Source organism: Amphiura filiformis, chromosome 1 (genome assembly GCF_039555335.1).
Source record: "Amphiura filiformis chromosome 1, Afil_fr2py, whole genome shotgun sequence".
In the NCBI taxonomy this organism is placed as follows: Eukaryota; Metazoa; Echinodermata; class Ophiuroidea; order Amphilepidida; family Amphiuridae; genus Amphiura; species Amphiura filiformis.
The window spans coordinates 21,673,143-21,698,083 of NC_092628.1; the positions used below are offsets into that span (position 1 = coordinate 21,673,143).

A 24,941-nucleotide genomic window follows, 5' to 3' on the forward strand; every position below is an offset into this window, starting at 1 on the left:
TCGTTGAATCGAATGATCATGATAAAGTGAAAATATTTGAAAACAATGTGACAAGATGACTACTGTCACTCAGGGATGAATTCAAAACCCAACCCCAGGTCACACGGTGGCACCCTGGCCACAGTTTAACTGCGATTCTATTGGTTCTAACAATAAATCCAGGCTAAATCACCAGTTTGCAAATGCTTCAACTGTCAACCATCGGTTGAAGTTTTAAGCCATCCCTTAACATCCACATGAAAGTGATGCCCCACATATACTTCAATGATGAAACATTTAAATCAAAATCACTTTCTTTCTGTGATATACACCAGGCACAAAAAGAAACTCGTCAGTTATATTCATCCTTGCTGTTCATTAACTTGATAATTTTGGATATTCTGAAATATACATTTTGTTAATTGGACTTTTCTTTCTCATTTGACACCCTGTTCGTGAACATTGAGCAAGAATTGACAAAGATATGCGCCTCCAAACTCTCAAACCCCAAAATGAAAAGTTGCACTTTTAACGATTCAATTGTGACTGTTACACTGTGTGCTTTATTGATTGGCCCGTGATGCTTGTGTGCAATACAACGATGCGATCCCATTGAAAATCGTTGAAAATGCAACTTTTGATTTTGGGGTTTGAGGCTTTGGAGGGGCATATCTTGGTCAATTCTTGTTCGTTTTTCACGAACAAGGTGTCAAATGAGAAAGCAAAGTCCAATTAACAAAATGTATATTTTAGAATAATCCAAAATTATCAAGTTATTGAACAGCAAGGATGAATATAACTGACGAGTTTCTTTTTGTGCCTGGTGTAGTTCAAAGCAGGAGGGATAGCTCCCGGGGATAGCTCTAACAGAAAATGGGTAGTTGTGTAGTCACCTCCCCTACTTGTTTGGACCCATTTGCTTTTTTTGGTCAAAGTGTATCATGTAAGTTAATATTTTCATCTGTTAAGTACATGTGATCCAGTGGCCTAGCCAGGACTTTTTCAGTGAGGGGGGGATGCAAATTACCAGGGGGCAAACTTGGATGAAAATGGTCAAAATGGACTGAAAATTACTGAAAAGGCCGGGGGACTTCTCACAGGGGACAGCCCCTTGCTCCCCTGGCTACACCACTGATGTGATCGTGTCCTCTATTTATCATCATAAGCTCCTCTCGTACTCATTTCTGTAGCTACCCTAATGGCGATGCTCCATATGTTTGTTGGCAAGCACAATCTGTCTGATAAGATTCATGGGCTTAGAATCAGGGCTGCTTGATGGTGGTAAAAAACTCGTTCTAAGCTTAAGTCAGCGCCCAAAAGTTGATTACGTATCGATGTGCGACTTGAGTTAGACGTTTGCTGGAAAAGATATCAGCTTGGAATGTGATTAACGGAGCAGTTACGATAATGAGATATATCAGTTGATTAATGCGCGAGAGAATAATACTTGCCAATGCTATATATAGGTTGGTGTGTTTCTTATATTTGCAGCTTATGCCCGGAGAAGTATATATCAACTTACTTTGCTCTTAGGCTAGAACCGTGCCAAAAGGATGCATTTTTTCAGTATTTTCTTAACTTTGTACAGTCTTTTACCTTGGGTTGTGTATGATGCAATTAATATTATTTGTAGTTTAGGGCAGACAACTCAATAAAGATAATGAATTGTAAAATATAACAATTTTTTTTTTGAAAGTTTGTGAAAATTTGACTCTGATCACAATGTACTAATTATCAAAGCACAGGGGTCAATTACATGTAAAACTGCAAATCCCGGTATATTAGATCCGGCATGAAACCAGATCCAAGTCCATCTCTACATTGGCTTAATAAACGGCAATATTTCAAAACCGGTAAAAAAAGGAAGAATATAGAGATTGACGGAGAGGGTTGTTGGTGATTATTACACCAGAAGTCAATCATGCTCGACGCTGCATATAAAATCCATATGTTATATCATGACGATAGAATGAAATAGTTTCATTACTTTTCATTATTGGATATAGTATTTTCTTGTTGAAGGTCTGGAAATTAAATAGCAATAAGTCCGTCGTCCGCTGTTGTAGCGGTTTTTATTAAATCCAAACCGCTGAAGCCTGGTGATGGATAGTACATCTGATCGCTGGCTCCTTTATCTTTATAAATACCATCGGGGATGTTTAAAATCAAATTAAGATGACCAGTGTAGAAATATTTCAATTTCAAATATGATGTTTTTTGTGACCAGTTGAAATGCAGCCATTTTGATGTCAAATATGACTCCTCTGCACATTGATGTTGGGTGCATTGTGTTCGGTTCACAAGCCATCATCTTTTGGTGTCCACGTTGATGTTGGGTGCATTGTACTCGGGTCACAAGCCATCATCTTTTGGTGTCCATGTTGGTCTTCAAAAATATTAATTGCACGAAGCGTAGGCTATAAATATCTAGCAGTTCTACCTGAATCCACTTGGGACAAAGTGACATATATAGCTACCACAGTATAATGTGTATGTATTACAATGATAATTATCTTTTGTAGATAGCACTATAATATTATAGCTAACAATATTATGTGCAACTGTAACACACCATTTATTGCTATCTTCAGTAGATAGCATTGTATCAGTAAAAAATTGATAATTATCTTTTGTAGATGGCACTATGACAAACATAGCTAGCCATTATTACATGTAACACTAACACAACATTTATTGCTATCTTCAGTAGATAGCATTATATCAGTACATGTTGTATACTGATTAGCTAACAATATTATGTGTAACTGTAATACAGCATTTATTGCTATCTTCAGTAGATAGCATTGTATCAGTACATACTGATTGAATGTGCTCCTTGCCATCCACTCAATGCTCAATGTATAGGAATGATATTACTCTTTAGAATGGTCATCCGTTTTACAGAATACCAGTCAAACACATCCCCACCCTAGGCTTGTCATTCGGTTACATGGAATTGCTGGGCAGTAATATCAAATTAGACTGTTCAATCATCTTGTCAGGTGTAATTTAGACCAACTACACTCCAATTTGTGATGATTTTGTCTTTATACCATACTCAGACAATATGCCTACCACTCGAACATAACCATTATTAGTTTGTAATTATTAATAGCTAGTTTAAAAAATGGTGGAGTTTATTGATCATGAAAGACGACAATTAGAGGCCTATATCGGCACTTTTAATATGCCCATGATGATAATGACGGTAGATACTAGTGATAATGGGAAAAGCAATTGTTGCGGCATCGTTGATGGCAATTGAAGGGGAGAGAGGATATGGAAGGAAAAGCTTGAGCGGTTAATCCCGTTAATTAACGTTATTGCAATTGCTGTAGATGGAAGTTCCCCATAAGGCCGCATAAAATTAATTTGTTGGTTCTTGGCCTGAGAATTTTCATGAATTGATGAGAGAGGGAGCTTGTTTTTTTCCCCCTTCAATGGTAAAATTAGCATTGTTGATAGTTTTCGGTTTTTATCAACAGTGCTCATTGCTCAAGGACCTTTTTCTTTTCTTTATCAAAAATGTGAAATTCTGATGATTAAAAGACTTGAAAGTGATCCTTGTTCTCTAATGAATTTATTTATCAGTATAAAGTTTTTGAAAAATCTCTAAAAAACCAAGAGCGTATAAATTAATTTCATATGGCCTAACACGTGCAGAAATGATGACTTGCTTTAAAAAAAATTTTTTTTATAGCAGATGAAATTTGCTTTTGGGGGTTACATTAGAAGAGAAACTGATGGTTTACCATTATGTAGACAGGAAATTAGTACTATCATCATTGAAATAGATGGTTTGGTGTTTAGCCTTTTTAAAATGTGAAACCTTACAAAAACAAGATGGGATGAATTATTCAGCCTTATTTTGTTTCCCCTTTAGACTCGAGCGGAAATGAAAGTGCTTGGAAAGTATGATGGGTGGTGGGTGTATTTTTTTCATATTTGAACTGCTTTTAACAGTTTTTGCTGAAAATAGTGAAACACAGATTTGATAAATGAAAGATTCAAAAGTTTGACCTTAAATTTTCTCAAACAGCTCAGTTTTTTTTCTCCAAAATTAAAAAATTATTAAAGTAATTGGAAGCAGATTTCATTTGACATAACTGACCCAATTTATAGTGTCACACATTGCAATTGGTCACAAAAGCTCATATGTAAGAAAACATGCACCAACGTGCAATGTCAAAAACTGCATATTTTCTAAAGTAAATGAGCCATTTTGACCAAATGTTTGATGTATGACGTTATAAATTGGACCAGGTGTGATAATTTGTTATAATTTTTTAATTTTGTAAGAAACTTTTTAACATATTAAAAAGATCTCAGTGGGGAACTTAAAACTTAATATGAACTGGTTGTAGGTGTAGTGGTAGTGGAAAGATCATAGAATTAGCTTGCTGACCGCATAACCATCTCGGATGGCACCATGTCAGTGCTAAATGATGATAGCGATATTGAACATAGTAGGTATCCCTGACACTCTTTCCGTGACCAATGATACAGAAACTCTCAGTAGGTGTCATGATTAGCAGAGTAAACTGAAACGAAAATGAATCTGTCCCATACCATGAGAACTATTACTGGACACAATAGCGAAGGATACAGTTTCTAAATAAAGGGATGACTTGGTAGTGGTTGTAGGTCATGTCAATAGGTTTCGATAGCACCGATTCCGATACTCTGGCTTCTCATTTCAAGTCATAGAAAACCTTAATTGACACTTTTTTAAGCTTCAATTTTGTGGGAACTGGTGAAGTTAGCGTAATTGTTGGAAATATGACAAATTTGATTTCTTTAATGCATTGATCAATGAAGTACATGATATTCTTTGTGAGAGAAAGAGGGGTGGGTAAATTGCTTCAGCTCTGTGAAACCTGTAAGAAAGTACCAAGTAGATACAATGTAGTAGCCATGAAGGGCTCAAAAAGAAGTCTCAAATGTTCAAATCACAGGTCTTGACTTGAAGTGTTTCTCCTCTTTCATTTCGTAACTAAGATACATGTACAAGCTTGCAATTCATCTTGCACATGACAAACATGATTCACAGTAATTATGAAGGTCATTGTCAGTTCTGCTATTGGAGTCAATGATTCTTACTTACTAATGACCTTCATGGAGATGTCCCTTATGTCCAACATTAAACCTTTCTATGAAGTTGATGCTGCATGCAGACGACGGCATCCTAAAAATGTACAAAATCGATTACAATTGCAATTTTTCTTGATGATAGTTGAAATATTCACAAAACAAAGCAGCCAGACAGTTTTTTATAATGGTTCAGTGGTTCTTGAGATTCTTTCCATAAAGAATGAAATTTGAATTTTGTGACTTTTTTGCGAAAATTTCTTGTCGTCTGCAAACCATTAGATTTGTATGTTCTGTACGGATCAATGTTGTTCCATTAGTATATTACTCTGATGTCTATATTTAATACTTCTCCATATGACCTAATATTGCTTATTGCATTAGAAGCCAGCTAAGTCTGTGATTTCTTTGTATATTTACCAGCCCATCTGAAGAACCACTGCCCCAGTACTAGGCATGTGTGTACTCATTTCAATGCATGTGGACTATCATATGTACACACGTAATAACCAATTTTGGAAATTTCTTGAAATTTTGTGTGTGATTTTTTGCATCGTCGCCAGCACTGGATGCATTTGTTGGAGGAGTTAATGTGAATATGCCTTGGGACAATTATGACTTACTTTGCCATGGTAGCAAAATTGATGGACATATTTTTTTCACAGATTACGTAAATGACGGGGGCTCCATTCTTCCGTAGCTGCACGTACCGCATCTACGTGTTATCGTGTGTCAGTGTATTATTCCAGCGATATTGATGGCTGTATTAGTGTACAATGTATGTTGAGATGTAAATGGGGCAATAAATGAAATAGCCCCTTGTTACACAAATGAAATGTCAAAATCTATGATGCTACCCCCCTCCTTCACTAACAAGTGTTTACCCATCCTAATAATAATAGTTCAAACTAAATGAGTTTAGACCCTTCTCACCATTGATACAATTTGTATAGAATGACGGTTACCCGGTTTTATTTGTTATTATTGTAAGAAGATCGCCACTTTTGTTTAAACTTGTTGTCACAGGTGATCAGGGTATAAATATATACATGTCATACTATTCTGTGTGACCAGCAAAATCTTATTTTAGTTATTGTACCGTAAACTAACAAGATCTTTCATTTTTTTGTTCTTTCTTGTCACAGGTGAAGCGGGAAGAAAACACAACCCCGTCCAAGGTACTTCACCTGCGAAACCTCCCCAGCGACTGCACAGAAACAGAGGTCATACAGTTGGGCCTACCATTTGGCCGAATGAGTAATATTCTTATGCTAGCAGGAAAAAATCAGGTAAGATCCCAATATTTTGAGCTGAAGTGAATTTTTTTTGAAAGGATGGAGACAGTAAGCTTACTTGCTGTGGGTATTTCATTGGCAAGAGTGGTCTATGTTTGAGAGGTTGCTGTATCGAAAACCAGTCACAGAAGAGTGATTTTGATTTTCCTGTCGTAATCATAGCAGCTACCACTTGCATAAAATATCACAACAGTTGATCAGCTCATAATCGGCGGGCCTTATAACATCGCAGATTAATATCAATATATTTTATTTTGAGAATTGTCTTGTGACATCTCGCCTGAAGCATCACAGGTAATTAATAGAAGTCCTATACTTAGTCTATTTTTGTTAACACACAAAATATAGACCATACAGGTCAATTATATCACTCTTAACGTCGGTCTACTTTTCGGTGTAGTGGTAAAAGCCTAACAATTACCGCTGATTATGAGCTGATCAAAGTATACTTCTCAGTTTATCAGCAACGTAGCTTGGGTGATGTTATGCTGTTTTTGCCCTTATGGATTCTGTGGTACTGTGGTATTAGACATTTTTATTTCAGAATGAGAATATATTTCATGAAGGCCTATGTGAAAATTGATGGAGATTGACACCTCTCCAGATCCATAAGGTGCCTGGTTCGCCTCTTAACTTGCAGGTCCTGACATGTCAGTTTTGAAGTAAGACAAGTACGTAACAATACATGAAATGTCAGGCCTTGACATTGAGCAAGAATCCATTCTTGCAGACATTCTAAACTGAGTTGCATGAATCGAAAAAGATTCTTTAAGAATTTCTGAGCCTATAGACTTAATGAGGTAGAATCTCATAAAATGCTATTGCCAGAATCAAAATGGATCCTGGCATGTTGAAACAAAATTCTACCCCTGAATATGGGCCATGTTATTGGCCAATCAATGCGTGGTACTGTAGGTGTCAACCCTGAAACTAGGGAGGTCAATTCTAAATTGATAAACGTAGATAGAGGTCACTGAACTATTTCCAAGGGAAAATACAAATAAAATTATGTCGCATCCTCCGAGTGAATATACAACGTGAATGTGATCAATAACCCATTTTACCATCAATCACTTTGAATTTGCTATAGGGAGCATACAAACACAAAAAAGCAAGGGAAAGAAGGTAATGGATAGAAAATTGAAACACAGTCGAGGTTTAACTAACTAAAGAAATATTTAGCAAACACCAGCGAAGTTGAAACTTGCGAGATGCTTGGAAAAATTGATGTGTACCTAACCTGTCAGTGTAATATCTAGGGCAATCCAAATTAGCCGTTTGACGTCATGGCAACGTACAGATGCGCCGTGGATATACAGGGATGAGTTATGTTTTTACCCGAGGTTTTGTCAAATTGTATTCTCTGTGTCTTCAACCCCCCTCTATCCATCCTTGCATCCCAGTATGTTTTCATTTCTCAAATGGTGTATTCCAGTTGAAACCCGTACACCCCCAGTGTAAGACATGACCTTACTCTTCCACACAGGGAGTGAGAATTTCAAATGGGGTTACCTGAATGGGTGACTCCATTTGAAATCTACATCCTCTGTGTGCAAGTAAGGTTATGTCTTCCATAGGGGGTGTATGGATTTCAACTGGAATAGCCCATTGCCCTGGATCTCTTTAATCATCGAGGAGGATGAAGTTGCAGATGTTGGGATTGGGAAACTTTGATTACTGCGACTGCAAAACATTTGAGGAATATTATGTGGAGTCCCCACTTTTGTGTGTATGCTGCGACAAATATTTGTTTAAAATTTATAAGTGAAAACACTTGAAAATGGATGAAGACTTGAAGTTGAATACTTAATATTGAATTGAAAATGATGTGCAGATACGCTGATTTGAGAGAATTTGCTCAGATGATCCTGTACAAAAGTAGAGGAAAATGTACAAATTTTCAGCCATTATATATTACTTTAAACTATTTCCAAAAGCCTATTCTGAGAAATTTGAACCCAACTTATTGAAATTGTTCATGTTGCGAGCATCAAATTAAGTAAAACAACCCCTGAGTTCAGTCTGAACACCTAGCTAGTTTCCACACATCTGGAGATGCAAAATTTGTATACCACTTTGGAGTCATCCAAGTCAGTATGGTTTGTTACCAACTGAGGAAGTAGGGCTAGTTTCAGGTTTTGGTTTGAGTCACAGTTGAGTTGCTGCGGAGGCAGGTAACACTTTAGAGGACACAATATGCAAGTGAAAAACACCACGTTTACTGTATGCCCCTCAAAAACCACAGTGAAGGATGCGAACTGAAAATGTGTCCTGGTTTATGAACTCAAGTTGAAGTTAAAATATTAATGTTCTGCCCGCTAACCATAGGCTTCAACATAAAAAGCCAAAGTTTTGAAAATATTTTTCCCAGAATATCAAGAGCTATCTAAAGAATCACTGAACCAATACTGGGCTTGTTTGTACTCATTTTATTTGTCATCAAAATTTACAATTCTTAAATTTGTTCAATTTTAATAAAAAATAAACATCTGCAGTTGACACCCGTGTGGAGAGGGTCAATGAGAATTTTACGTAAAAGTTGCCAGACTAGTATTACCATTTTTAAAAAAAATCCAAAGTTGGGGAAATTTGGACCCGTCATTTTTAATATTCAACCAAGTCTGATATAAAATTGGATCGATTCAGCCCAAATTTATTGCAAGAGAAGAGCTATGAGTTTTTAAATATTGGACGAGTCCTATATTTAACAGCGAGACCAATAAATATTGGGCGAAAAGCATCCAATTTTATCATTATTATGTTTTGGATCCAATATTTTCACACACTTGGATTCATCAAAACATAATAATGTTATATATCCTTTTATGACTTACAAGATTGAATGGGAAAATGCCTGATAGCTTTAAATGGCGCCCATGAAATCAAATGTGTTATTTATACAAGAGTTATATTAGTAGGAATAATTTAATAGTCCATGCTTGTTTACGGTCAGCGAAATCTTGTGGTACTACTTTCCATTGCGGCTATGTAAATAAATAAGTTTCAGATTATCAAAATCATCAAATGCAATTTTTTTTTAAACAAAAATAAATGGAGGCTATCATATACTAGACATGTTTATACTTATTTGGATTGTGATAGTGATTTCAAATATCAAAACTGAAAGTTTTTGAAAATGTTGAGGTTTGTACGTTCTGCTCTGGACAACAGCATGGAGAAGGTTATGTTCTAATAACTGATACCCTGCTTGAAAACATTTCCTTGAAAATTTGCTTAAAAGTTTTTCTGAGTATTATCATAAGCAAACATGTAAAAAAGATTATAAATTAGAATTGTAAATGCGAATAGGGGTTCCATTTGAAAAAAAAATCGGTAAGAAAAACACATTCAAATGTATACAAACAATCAGACCTTGGTGCATTAGAATAAGAGTTCGGATTGTTATTTTGATGGAATGGATACCTCGGGTTTTGTGATTTCAGAAACCTGTTATCTGATAGTTACTTTGAGAGGACGGGGTATTGAGTGAATTGATCTAGCTAAGTGTTTGTTAATAGCGGAATGAAATCGACTAAGTAGGTATAGTCGGTTGATTTTGTGTAAAACAGTTGCAGCTCTCAGCGGTTGCTTGATTTAAAGGTGCTTTTTGTATAAGGTTGATTATCACAAATGATGAGGGATAGTTGAATGAAAAAATGATAGCAATAAAAAAAAGTCAACAGTGAAAACCCAAGTTTAAAATTTTCAATCATATGAAACATTGTCAAAATTATGAGAAAGGTTTTTTTTTTTGAGACAGGTCTCCACATACATAAATGACAGCCAGTGAAAAAATGTCACTGACCATCCAGGATTTGAACCTGGGACCTTCGGATCACCGGACCGATGCTCTACCAACTGAGCTAATGAGTCAGATGGAGAAGAGCAGTGATGTTATTATCTATAGGCCTTCAGTTCAATCATCTTCTATCATCTTCTCATCTAAGAAGTTTTAAGAAAGAGGTCAAAATTGTTGCTAAATAAAATCTTTTAACAGGGATTCTAGTCAAAATTTCAATATATCGCAAGATATTCTGTATCATCTACAGCCTGCTTGTGCATATCCCTGCTATCAGACCTCGACCAGCTTCAGTAAGGAGGTAAATATCTACCTGGGCGCAAACCTGTCAGCAATCTCTACAAGATGAAATTTTCATGCTGCTAATGCCTAAATTTCATAAAAATTGAAAAGAAAAATAGATTTGTAAGTTTGTGGTTGGTTATGTGATGACAGCATGTTTAGATTTTGAAATTAAAAAGGAAAAAAATGCTCTGTAAAAATAATCTGTTGCTTAACTTAGTAAAGTCTGTGTTCTTCCCCAAAAGTAATGTATTCCAAGCTCTCCCTGAAATGTGCTTTAGTTTTCAATATTACAAAAATGTGTGCCAATTAATGCTGATGATTATTCACAAGAGTAAGGAAACATATACACGCTTGTGATTTCTTTGACGTCCGCTTCTACATCTCAAGGTTCAATAACATCATTTATTTGAATCTGTTGTATGTATAATGCCAGGTGAAGTGTTGACTTATCGTGGCTCTTCCATGGTTATTCCTCAACCTTATTCTGACACTGGAGTGAAAGGTTGCTGGGGAATGGAAAAATGAGAATGAGAATTTGAAACAGTCGGCCTGATCTTTTCATGAAAAAGTTTCCAACTTGTAAAATATTGTTCACTTTTGATATTCTCTCAATTTTGTTGAAGAATCAAACTCAAAGCGGAAAGTTTCAGTTAAGTCCAGGTCCGGGGAGTAAGAGTTATTGATGGAGCAGAAGCCCGGATCTGTCCGACCGACAGAATATGCATCATAATTATGCAGACGGAATGAATGTTTATTTACCTATTTATTTTCTGGATGGTGAGATACAGGTTGTGCAAAGTTTAAAATGGAAATATCCACTTGTGGTTTTCTAAGTGATCTCTCAAAAAAAGTGCAAATTAGATACTTGAAAGTGGAAAATTCAATGTTGCCAAGAGTGATTTTATGTGATCCTTCTGCTTCTGTGGTTGCAGATTTGTACTTTGCATTTATTTAATGTATAATATGGAACACAGAAAAACAGAAAGGTAACAACACATAAAATCTGACCCTTTATATTATGTATATTGCATTTGGGTTCCTCAAGACAATAGTGTCCATGTGTGGTACACGCATGATCAAAGGTAGTGCATCTTTAGATGTGGTGCAAAGTGACGACACCCTAGTACAGATATACCACCTTTGATCGTGCATGTATCACACATGACACATGGACACTACTGGTTTGAGGAAACCAAATGGACTACATGTATATGCTACTGGACAATTTTGCAGATTAAAGAATAAAGTGATGAAAAAGTAAAGATTGCATAAAATATCTTTACATAAAACAAAATTGATAATATTGCTAATAACTAAATTTGCATTATGCCTTATCACTATTTCACCTTTGCCATTCCAAAACATGTACGTTTTCCAGCAATACACATGTTTTGAGATCAAAAACAATACAGACGAAAATAGACTTGATTGCAAATATGTATGAGTAGGCCTTCACATCAGCCTTGCCAACAACACATGTAAGCTTTGTAGCGATACTGGTGCTTTGAGATATCATCTTTACCAGCATGATGAGTTCTTGATCTCCCTCTAAAAAAGTAATTACTTCATGATGTCGTGACAACAGATTACATCATCCCTCTCGTATATATCGTCATCTATTGTATGATATGACAAAAAGCTGTATGTTGGATTCTCGTAGTTTATTATCTTTTTACGCCGGTTTAGGCATATACAATCTGTGATGAAATGCCTTTGTGCCAAAAGGGAGTGTAAATGCTAAGGATCTCCTGTAAAGAAATGTTGTTTTCCTTTGGCAATACACTATGGACCACAATGGCCTCATCCCAATAGCATAGTTCAATAACCTCGATTAAACAACCATAATGCAAAATTTGACCTCAAGTTACAGTGTATGAGTTTTAGTCCCCAAATTTTCAAAGGTCATTCAATGACTGTACAAATGTATTGGGGTTAAAGAACTGTGCCCTGATGGGTGAGCATGTAACGGATCCTAGTGATATTGGAGTAATAATATCATGAACGTCAGAGGCAAGCCTAAAGTTAGCATCAATCTAAAGTCTCAGTCCAGTGACCTCCATACACCGCTTCTTGACACATTGACACATGTCATTGGTTTTGAGGTTAAGCTTCATTTCTATTAAACATTGTTAAATGGAGTTATTCCATCATGATGTAAACAATACAGTTCTTCAAAAGATCAAATCTTTTGATATTAGGTGTCTTTGAACCCTATTCGTTCATAGCCATTATGTAATGTTAGTTCATTGCTACTTTTTGTTTTAAAAATATATATATGTTTAAAAAGAGCAGAGTGATTTATAAGTGCTACTGTTTAACCCCACAAGCCTCAGGACACTTAACAAGAATTCACTGACCAGTGTGGCCCAAGACACACCATATAAACTATTTAGGAACAATGAGGGCTTGCAGCCATAAGAAACGCACACCCAATAGATACCACAAAACACCATCGCAGCCAGGATCAGCTCCCCAGGTTCTCACACAGGTAATCGAGGTTCCTTGCCCTGTTGAGGGAAGTTTCAATCAAATTTCACAAGAACAAACAGGGAATGAGCCAGGAATCGAACTCGCATCGCCGAATGGCCGAAGAATAATTAATAAAACCAATTATTTAAAACCTCTACGATGGAGCCAACTTGACTGCTTAAACTTTTACTGTTTTTCTTTCTATGTTCATATAGGCTTTCATTGAAATGCAGAATCTTGCAGAGGCAACAGCCATGGTCAACTTCCACAATCATTCAGTGGCAACCATAAGAGGAAGACACGTCTTTCTTCAATATTCAAAACACACAGCACTGAAAACAGACCAGGCACATCCACACAAGGTAAGATGGGTATCCCATCATGCATTGGAATGATGGCTATATCCCAGCATGCATTGACTTCCATCCCAGCATGCTGTAGCGTAAGGAGAAGGGTGGGGATATCCGATGTCGTGAATTTCATTGCCGGGTATTGTCGATAACAAGGCTTCAAAGAATTGATCTATAATATCACTGAACTTCTAATAATGGGCTTGTAATTTGTAATAAAATTATTCTTGAAGAAATTTGTTCAAGATGTGGTTCTTTGTTTTACAGTGCCTGTTTTGTCAGATGAAATTAAAAACGAACACAAAATTTAAGTCTTGCAGGCCCAGTCCGAAGGTCATGAAAGCCTGTCAGTAACTACTCTTTTAGAAAAGACCCAGACATGTTAATTGCCCCCATCATTTGAAGTTCCTTTGTGCCCTCTTTTGTGTGATATTGCCCAGTTATTTGAAGCCTTGTCATATGATAAATATCAACCACTCAAAGGTAGGATAAGTGTTGAACATTCACCAGGTCATACCATAAGCAAAAGAGACATTTTTAATTTGTTTTTATAAAAAGAAATGCAGTTTTATTGTACAAGAAAAGGGCAAAACCCAATTGAAAACAAAAGTGTTTTTATAAAATAATTGACATATTGAAAACAAGCTAATCAAAAAGAGGGGAACAAGACAATTTCCTTGATACTTGTTGCAAATTGATATTTGTACATGTCATTGATTTTCTGTCTTCAGTTTTAATTTGAAAAACATTCACATCAACTATCCCCTTTTGTCGCAGTGTAATCAATTACTCAAATATCACAGTGCATCTGCCCAACTTCAGTGACAGTATTTGCCAATATGGTAACAATACAAAATCAATTTATCACTCTTATTAAAACCAAACATTACAGGCAACTGTCCACCGGGTTGTTTTTGTTTTGCCTAGTTCTCATTCTTACAGATGCGGAGTCGCTTCCCCTAATGTTGATTTCTGAATGGACCGTTCTAGTGCCGAGGAAATGAAAGCTCGTTAGAGTCAATTTGTTCGTTATTGAATCCGCCTGCATCGGTTTTTATTTGCTGTGGCTAATGGTCATACTGTATACACACATGCATATACAGACATCGCTGTTATTATTATTAATGGGAGAATAACAATATCCAGCCTGTCTCATCTCAGTCAGGTTATCACATTTTATATTATTTTTTGTTTTATTGTGGCCTTATTTGGAACTTAAATAGTACATCATTGACTTGGTATTTGAAATTCTAATTTGGTCAATATGGGTTGTTGTCAGGTTGTTTTCCTTCAAAAATCTACTTACAAAGGAATTTGAAATTCAATTTTTTATCACCCCATCTTAAATTTAAAGATCTTGAAATATTGGGTGATTTGCTTTATACCCCCTCCCCCCGAACTAATTTGACCAGATTCAATGCACTAAACTATTTTGGTATTTACCCGCACTTCCCAAAATAATTAAATTTGCAGTTGTGGGTTACGTTCCCATCCCATTGAGTCAAAAAAAGTACACTCGCCTTAGCAGCGTGAGCGAATGCATCATTCTCTTCATTTCTCACGTTTGATTTCATGTGGTGAGTGACTATCTTGTAATTAGCGATTCATGTGAGGATTGCAATTGTGTCCGGGAAATGTAAAATGTAAGATGGATGTCGAAAAATTTCACATAGCAATGTTGAAAATAACCTTCACTCAGAGGAAGGGTATACAGGCTAGGTTTGAAGTTTCAAAAGTTTCGATGGTGTTGTAATGTTGCAAATTTCATTACCGAATGTTAAATTAAATTAAAATTTATGAAAATGAAATACTTCCATGTAGGTATAAACATGCAGTAATATCAGTTAGGTTACCATAATTTCTTTAATTGGGGAAGTCAATCTTAATCTATTTTTGTATTTGGCAACCTTTAGACCTAGCTTGTTACGTGATGGGGAAGTGCCGTAACATTATAAACCCCATTTTGATAATTCCCTTCACCGCCAAACAAATTAAAAATTTTTATTGATTGACGCAATTCTTGAACCCATTTTATTTGCCATGTGTGCTATCATCACAGCTATGATCAAGGGAAATGAGTTTTAATGTCGAAAATATTCAATTTCACGTTTTTCTTACATCTGTTACCAGATGCAAAATCCGTGGAAATTGAACTTTGGATTACCAAGGCAATTTATCTGTTGCTGAAAACAGTAAGAAAAGAATCCAGCACCATTTTTGCCAATAACTCAAAATCAACATAGCGACATTATACACGTATTCCCTTTGATGGCGTCACTCACAATTTAATGAACGTAAGATTTGGTTGATACAGTGCAGTGAGTTTCAAATTTGAAAAATTATCACCATTACGTTGCCATATAAAATAATCGAGAGATATTTAGACCCAAAATTTTGATTGATACAAACAGGCTTCATCCCACTCTTAGAGGCGGTGGTGTGCTGTACTGTACAATCTTTATGAAATTGACAGTCCGGAACCATCAGACAACAACCAATGTTCCGTTAATCCCATTTAAACAAATTTCAATATGGTAGAAATATATCACATTTAAATGTCATAAAATTACGTTTTATTATTAGGTGTTGAAAATGATTCCACTTCCTGTTTAGTTGTAATTATGATTTTAATAATATAGGACTTTTGCATCCATGATCTAAAAAATCTCCCGCTACCAAGCCAGTTTGATAAGAATGTTAAAAATCCGATAATATGGATGTTTCATTTAATCAAATCAGTCCGTAAATTGGTTATTGGAAATTTTAATTAAACTGGCCATTTCAGTTTTAATAACGATAGTTAGATTTATAATTCTGACCTAGCCAGCTCACTCTAATTCCTAATCAGTATCATGCAGTTTACTCGCAACTTGAGCTACGCCCAAATTTTCGTTGTTTTATGGCCGACAAATGAGTCTGATTCACAGGAGTTGCATTATCTAGAGATTACTGGTACTTGGTTCGTTACGAGTGGTCAAAACACAGAGTTGGGTGTATTCACACAGATTTCGGCAAGTTTACCAAATGCAGGCATTGGATGTGTAAGAGGCTTATGAAGTCTTAACTGTTCGTTATTGTACCATAAGTCTTAAAAGGGTATTAATTCCCAATATTTCAGGTGGTATATTTTGGTCCACACCCCATTGTGAAGGTATAACTGTGCAATATGTGGTGTAATTTGCCTGAAGTTGCATCTTCATGTTCAAAAAACCAAGAAATATTCAAGTAATTGGTAGTTTATGAAAATGTGTAGACAGGCCCGATATTCAAAATTACCGGACTGACGCAATCCTCCATGGCACTGACTGGATATTCACTCACACTAGGATCCACAACATGTTCATCTATCAGGGCACAGTTCATTAACCCCAATACATTTGTACATTCATTGAATGACCTTAGAAAATTTGGGTACAAAAACTCATACTCTGCAACTTAAGTTAAATTTTGCACTATGAGTGTTTAATTGAGGTTATTGAACTATGCCATTGGGATGAGGCCATTGTGGTCCATAGACATGACCTGCATCCAGGTAGCAAGCAGGGATGTGATAGGAAATTAACTGTTTCTCCTCGGGCCTGGAAGTTTTGCCAGAAGATTTCCTGATTTCAGGAAATGTAATGTTGTTTCAGGATGTCCAATTTTGAAAGATAAATGCGAGAAAACACAATTTTCAGGCTATGTATAGGATAATGGCCAGGATTAGAGCGTGAGTGGGTAAGAATGGCTGAGCGGCGGGCGCGAAGCCATTCTACCCACTCACGCTTCTAATCCGCTGCCATTAACCGACTTAATACACACCTATGACGTCGCGCTATTGTTTTACCGCTCCATTATTTTTCACGAATGGAGTGTTATTGAAATAAGTTGCTCTTTACAAATTGATCAATTACTCATTGATGCGGACAATACACTAATATAATGATCGTTACTAAATTTTAGGTGCGAGTGCAAAAATAGTCCGACTCAGCTTTATGTAAAATTTCTATAGAAATACCCATCATATCACGATCCAGGTGTTTAGTTCAAATCATCCGTAACCACCTTCTTGAATAATAAAGATTTAAAATGTTTGTTACACAAATTGAATAAACGTAGATTCGTAAAATCATTAAAGTGATTAGACCATCAATAGTTCTTTATGCCCACTTCTAATGTATTAACTGTTGAAGTAGTTGCGTCATGTTGCGTTTAGGTCTCTATTTTGCATAATAAGGAAAATTGGCAAAAAGGTCATATAGCATGAATAGGCTCATATGAAATGGTCATTACAGTTGTCAACCTCAAGAAAACTACACCTATCGCTATACCTGAGCAATGATACTCTTCTCTGTGAATCGAGTTTACGATTTTGGAACAACCATGCAATTATGGACACTATTGTTTATCTTGGATAATTTTTTGATGGAATCATTCCGAGGATATATATCGTTGATTCGCAGCAGAAGGACCAAAATCAGGTACGAAAAAGTACGAAAATTTTAAATGTACTACAACACATTTTACCTAGGCCTATTATTGTCCTTGAACTTTGTCGGCAAAAAACAAAACAAACTTCGCCGCCTTTCGACGCTTGAAATAAAAGCCACCTCAACTTCCAGTCCCCTTCCGTAATCAAATGGAGCGTCCCTAACATTGTAATATTTTACCGTAAAATGGGGGTAACTTCGGTAAGCGGGGTAACTTTGGTCGTTCAAATATATTTTTTAAATGGTCATATTTCCGTACAGCAATATTGTTTTTAGTCATATTTGGTCTCAATTTGTTAAGAAATATATTTGGAAGAAGTCGCTCATGTCCAATTTCTTTGAAAGTTACGAAAATATTGGCATTTTTGACCAAAAATGAGCATTTTTTACATTTTTTCAGACAAAATAAAAATCGATATTTGTGAGCAAGGATGCGTGCTTGCTTAATTTTGCATGGGGATAAATGTCACAAAAACAAAACCTTGCCCATATACAGCGAAGATCAATTTTTTCATTTTCTTTTCTTCATGGAATGTAATACTCTGACCAAAGTTGCCCCAAATGCGGGGTAACTTTGGTCAAATTTTCAACCCCTAGGGCACCCTTTCAAAATTATTCAAAAATCTTTTTCAACTTCAAGGTGTAGAAGGGAACCCTAACGTCATAAAAAAGAGAGAATTAGAAATATATTTGGTTTTGTTTGGAAGCAGTGGTTTAAAAACTCTGAAAAGTGCCCAAAGTTACCCGTTTTACGGTATCGGATAGGCCTACTGATCGATGTAAGTAAATATTCAAGCATGCCAAAATACCATCAGATGAAACATCAAATATACTAATGACAAATAAAAATTATACAGAAAATAGACCTACTGTGGCTTTTATCATTATTAAACATGCCCGAAGAGAACGATTTGAAAATAAACAGATTCATAGGCCTAAATACATTGATACAGAATGTGTATTATGTATATGTAGCAATGTTGCCCAAAATATGACAAATTATATGTAGGGCCTAAGCCACTGAAAACGTATAAAAATATAAAGAAGGAAAACAAATGTTATAAAAAACAGTAAGCGTAGAAAGTGAGGGTAAAACACATCTTGCATAATAAGTACAACGTACTTAGCCAACAATTTAACCTGCCCGTTTTGATCTTGACTTGCTTTTCACAGATTGCATTGTAAGGGCTCGGATAGCGACGTTTTTTACGTATTTTGTTTGTGGCACCTAAGAGCAAATCAGACACATCCTTCTGATATCAAATAATTTAGATTTTTATTAAATTCGCGATACAATACACATTTTAAGGCAAATTATTAAACATTGATATTTTTGAAATTTAACAGTCCTCAAAGAAAATTGTATAAATCTAACGATATGCAGTAAATAGTAGGAAGTTGGGTTGAACAGCCGTCAATCATATGAAAATTGTGACCTTCATTATTAAAGATATAGATTTTTCCTCAAAACACTAAAAATGTAGGTCTTTTTGAAACAAATGTTTAAGTTCTATATGAAAGGTCAAATTTTCAATTGAGTCGGCTTTTCATCCCAGCTACATAGGCCTATAGTTTAATTACATATCATTAGATTTATAAAGTTTACTTCGAGGACTATTACATTTGGAAAAATATAAAAAATATGAAATTTTAATAATTTGTATTATATCGCGAATTTCACAAAATCAAAATTATTATTATTATTAGATATAGGGACAATCCTCATTATTCAGCATGCAATTCGATATGTCTGATGTGCTCTCAGGTCCCATGACAATACTGTGCAAATGTTGCTATCCGCTTCCTCAATTTATTGTATTAATGAAAATCATTTTCTTCTTGTTTTTTTTATTTTTTTTTTGCATGAATGAAGTGATGATAACAATACCGCACTTTTCGCAAATACTTGCTTTTCAAAAGTGCAATTGATATTAACACTACATTCGTAAATGCCAATACTTTTTCCCTGAAAAGTATTTGCTTTTCAGAGAAAAGAGAAAGGCATTTACTTAATGGCGTGTTATTAGGATCATCGCTCCATTCGTGGAAAATAATGGAGCGGTAAAACAATAGCGCGACGTCATAGGTGTGTATTAAGTTTTCATAATTTCATTTGCTCTGTATTATATATATGTCTGGATTTTTAGTTCGTGGTAACAGAGTTGATATTGGCATGTGAATATTGGTAGGGAGATTGTTTTATCTTGAGAATTCCAAATTTTTTAGACATAGTCCATTATGTGAATATGACTGTATAACACCTCAACAGGCAATATCCCCCTCATAATACACACTAATATTTTCAAACTCCATCGGACAGGTAGCCCATGTTTGAGAAGCAGAGCAATTATTTTCCTATTAAGAGGAGGGTTTATAACGAGCAGAGGACAAATAGAAACGAACGCTAGTCGTAGTAGCATGATTGATGATCATCTTCCCAGGCCTGCCTGCCTGCGCTCGGTTCCATGCGAGGTTTGAATTAATACAGCACCATTATATGTCAACCATGACCATGATGGTTCTGAAAGCGCAGTCAATCTTTCTATACTTCTCTCATGCTTAAATCTAAATTGTTTAGAATATCAAAAGAGGAATCCAACATGAAAATAACCATGGTTGACTGACCATATTCGTTTGGGGTCATGTGGGATTTTAATTAACATGATGCATACTGACTGTATTCCAAGTCTGTGTCGTAGTCAGCCATCTTGCTTTTAACACTTTTATATAAGGGAAGTCCAACCTGATGTTGACCATGTTTGTCAAACATTACCACATTGTTAACTTTTTTCAAAATCCACCCTAAATCGTACAAAAACACTACAAGCTGATCACATCCACTTCAGCAGGTTTTGGTGGGCAATCACATAGGTCACCTCCAGACACACCCAACCCCACCTGGTAGTGCACTAGGGTTAAGTGGGAAAATGCCACAGAAGGCAACCACCAGCTAGATTTTTAGACAAAATTATAATGCAAAAAATGTCTCTTTTGTTTATGGTATTAATTGAAAATAATATACTGTTGTTTTTAGATTATAAGTATTTTAGTATCCTCTAGCAAGTGTTGTAGCAGCCTAAGATATACATATTATGCTGAAGAGTTGTAAAAATCATAAGTTTTTATTATTTTTGCAGTGTGTATCTAGAATCTAGGATTTTAAAAGGAATTGACACAAGCTCTATTCATATGTTGACTGCTTCCTTCAGTTCTATGTTTTCTATATCTAATTCTTTATACTATTCAAAATAGTTTGTTTATTTGGACATTATTACGATTTCATGTGCAAAAGATTGTTCTATTTGCATATATTGTGATTTGACATTTGTCAAAATTGATCATTTTGTGCCTGTTGATTTCAAGTAACCCCTTTGAGAAGTTCAGCTGTTTCTTTTGCACATCATGACTGGTGCGCTGGCAATGGTTTACTAAACACTATCACTGTAGAAAAAAAGGGAAATGCACAATGAAAGTAAACCATGTTCAGCGTACCAAATGTTGCCAAATGTTCAGTATTTCTTTTGAAGAGTTTCTGTCATACTGCACAGTTGCTTGCAATATTTCTTTATGCACCTCTGCTTTCATATCTTATAATATCAATTCTTCTATTTCGAATCATTTATTGCAATTGTTCACAATATTCAATTATCAAATACTATTATTGCACCTCATTTGTAAATGTTTATATCACTTACTTATGATGAAACTTTTTCCTCAAAAACCTAAAACCATACCCTATTTCCTTACCTCTTGAATTTCCTCTCCCCACCTGATCTTTGATCATGCCTTTTGACCTCTTACCTTTTGACCCCAACCTTTGATCCCCACCCTTTGACCCTTTTCCCTCTTTTCTTATCCTCTGTATCTAGGCGGTAGTAGTTCAGGCGGCTCTGGCCGCTGTCAACGCCGTGTTAAACTCTGCCTCTTCAACCGGTGGTGGCTCACACTCTGATACTGAAAGCTTGAGCACAATTGATAAGGTTGCTGGTTCTTTAACTTTCTATTTAATGGCAATTTCCTTAATATGTTAATCCTGGGTTTCTCGGCTTGAAGTCGGTGCAACCGAAATTCTTTTCCATAATACTATATGCATATTTTATAACAAAGGAGATTAACGTCCAAGATGTAAGCGTATTGCATAACAAAGGACGGATTAATCATTGAGCTGTATCTATTGTTATGCGATGCGCCTATTTGTGGGAAGAAATTCTGGTCAAACCAACTTCCTGTGGAGAAGTCCATGATCCACATATTTTGCCCCTTTGAGATGCAAGAATCCCGAGATATTTTACCAAAGTGGGAAAAAATAAGTTTTTGTAAATATACATGGCAATTTTAGAAAGCCTAACCAATAGAAGTTGCTACCATTGAGTGGTTCAACTTCAATAAAGGAACGTGATTAACATTATTTCCAAAATAACGAGGACACAAAATCTTAACTTGTTGGTAAAATCTTATCACCATCCAGTGAAATGTTATTCCCAATTTCTGAAGGAAAGAGCTAAGTTAAGCTGTGGAAAGACCCTCTTGTGGCATATTTGAGGAAATTGCCTTCTTTTTAATATTTCTCTGTTTTATGTATATCAATTCTATGTTATATGTTATATCTGTTCTTTGTAATATCTGTTCTATTTTTATGTTTGCTGTTTTCAAAGTCCCTGATGTGTCATGTCATGTCAAATAATGTGACAACGAAATGTAATGGTATTGTGTTTTATGTTAGGGTTAAATTCCGTACCTGCTTAAAAAAGAACTAAACATTTTCCAGGCCTGCTGACGGCCAGGTAAAAAATGGTGAAATTGGGTGTATGTGTGGTTCTTGGTAGTTCCGTTTCATATATATTTGTGTGTGTGTGTGCGTGTGTTTGTTTGTTTTATATGGGAAAACTGTACCTTGCTTGTAAATGTTATGGTAGGTATTGGACAACTTTCTTATCAATTCACAAATTTCCATAGCACCAGGAATGTTTGTACAAGTAAAGTTTACATCAAGAACAGGTATTTAATATAAGATTCATCTTACCGTTGATAGCCACTGAGCCCTTCCAGTTCAGGTTGCTCAAGCAACACCAGGAGTCATATCATTTGTCTCTATTCTTGTCTCGGCTCCAGAATTCAATAACATAGGTCTGAATTACAACACTTTGTTGTTCTTATGACCACTGCTTGTTAATCAAAGTAACCAAGTGTGACCAGCACGTAAACCGAGGTGCCGTATTTGAGGACAGTTGATCACAGTTACACTCATTGTAATGATCTCGGCCGTGAAATGGACCTGTGGTATTTAAATAAGCGGTGGGTCTTCAGACCAAAATTAGCTTGTATCGGATGTTAAACCATATCAAATACTACAAAACCCTCAAGCCTGGGTGCCTCCCCTTTAACGGGGTGAGGACAGGCAACACAGAAAGGCACTTCCGACTAACCCACCCTCCGGGCGTTTTAGGGTTAAGCATGCAAAAGCATTGTAAATTAACTGTGATCTTCTGGGAAATACTTTATCAAAGCATACGTCAAGAAAGTTGCATAGCATGTATTGATAAAATAATTTGTTTACACATTATGCGTATCCATTAATTAGGGTTTCGTTTCTCGAGTTAAAGCGCATCCTTGAATAACCGCTCAGTGGGGATGCAAAATGTTTTAAACACAATTCTGACATCCAGGCATGTCTGTACCTGTAGACCAAATGCTTAAAAATTAATGAAAGTAATTATTAAACATTAATCATTTTTGGCAGCATGAGCAGTAGTCAAGTGACAGTAGATATAAAGGTAGCGCTATGACCTTTGATAAATTAGCCTTCATAATGTTGCATTATTTATGATGAAATTAATTATTATGGAGGGAAAATTTGTTTTTGTTATGTTATTCAACATTGTGTTTTGTTATGTTTATGTTGCATTGTCTTTTGTTTTGTTATGTTACATAACTTTCATTCCATTTATATGACGTAACTTTAATGTGATATCTTACAATATGTTACATTATGTTATGTTACATAATGTTGTTCTGTTACATTTGTAACAAATGTTACGTTATGTTATGTTACGCCATGCTGATGTTATGTTACGTTATGTTTGTTTACGTTATGTTACATAATGTTGTTCTGTTACATTTTGTAACGGATGTTACGTTACTTTATGTTACATTATGCTGATGTTATGTTACTTTATGTTTGTTTACGTTATGTTACATAATGTTGTTCTGTTACATTTTGTAACGGATGTTACGTTACTTTATGTTACATTATGCTGATGTTATGTTACTTTATGTTTGTTTACGTTATGTTACATAATGTTGTTCTGTTACATTTTGTAACGGATGTTACGTTACTTTATGTTACATTATGCTGATGTTATGTTACTTTATGTTATGTTGCTCCATTACATTTTGTTTTCTAACTTGTTTTCTTGCATATTTACTCATTGAATGAACAAAACATGATTTGTAAATGTGTGACGTAATGGCATCTTTGTAAGGACATAAGCATATACATATATACACTCACACAAACGCCCCCAATAGTCCTTTACTTTTACACATACGATAGTCGGTGACTAAAAATCATACACATAAACACACTTTCAACTATGACCCCCTGCTGTGGTGGCACATGCTATTGTCCAGGTATCGCCCGACTTACATAATCACACTGGTTGAATACCACTGCTGTGCAGACACTCTGTTCGTTAGCTAAAAGACATTATTATCACCGAAAGATGGATTCTTTTGTATGTACATCGGGATGTACAGAAACACATACCCCAACAACCCTACATATAAAGAGATCCTCATACATATTCAACTTGATTCTGCAAATTCAAGACCAACTGTTCTTACAGCAAACTATGTCACTTTGCAATAGCACACTCATGTAACTTGCAAGAGAAATTAACAAATTTGCTTGTTTGCTTTATGCTAATTACTAACTTGAGCTACATTAACCTACTCAATTCTTAACCAGTTACTATATAGCTGTAACCTGGTTTAACTTGCATCTACCTCGGTTAAGCTTGCATCTAATTTAGCTTAACTTGCATATAATCCTGGTTGACTTAACTAACTACTATTCACACCAACTAAAACTGGATTAACTAACTGCACAAATCTGAATTTGGTTTCAAAACTGCCTTACTAAATGCTCAAACCTTTCCTTATATATTTAAACCAGGGTTTATATGATTATTCAAAATCATTTTGACTG

General features: G+C 35.5%; 1 protein-coding gene across 11 annotated transcripts in view; it reads left to right on the forward strand.

Annotated features, from left to right (window-relative positions):
• LOC140169152 (polypyrimidine tract-binding protein 1-like) overlaps positions 1–24,941 on the forward strand; it is a 296,067-nt gene that overhangs the window by 224,450 nt on the left and 46,676 nt on the right. For 10 of the 11 annotated variants that reach the window (XM_072192852.1, XM_072193067.1, XM_072192736.1 and 7 more), the window contains 3 exons: positions 6,213–6,356; positions 13,131–13,277; positions 21,604–21,714. In XM_072192852.1, the coding sequence (XP_072048953.1) occupies positions 6,213–6,356; positions 13,131–13,277; positions 21,604–21,714 (402 nt within the window). The remainder of the gene's footprint in view (positions 1–6,212; positions 6,357–13,130; positions 13,278–21,603; positions 21,715–24,941) is intronic. The other variant, XM_072192920.1, reaches the window with a different exon arrangement.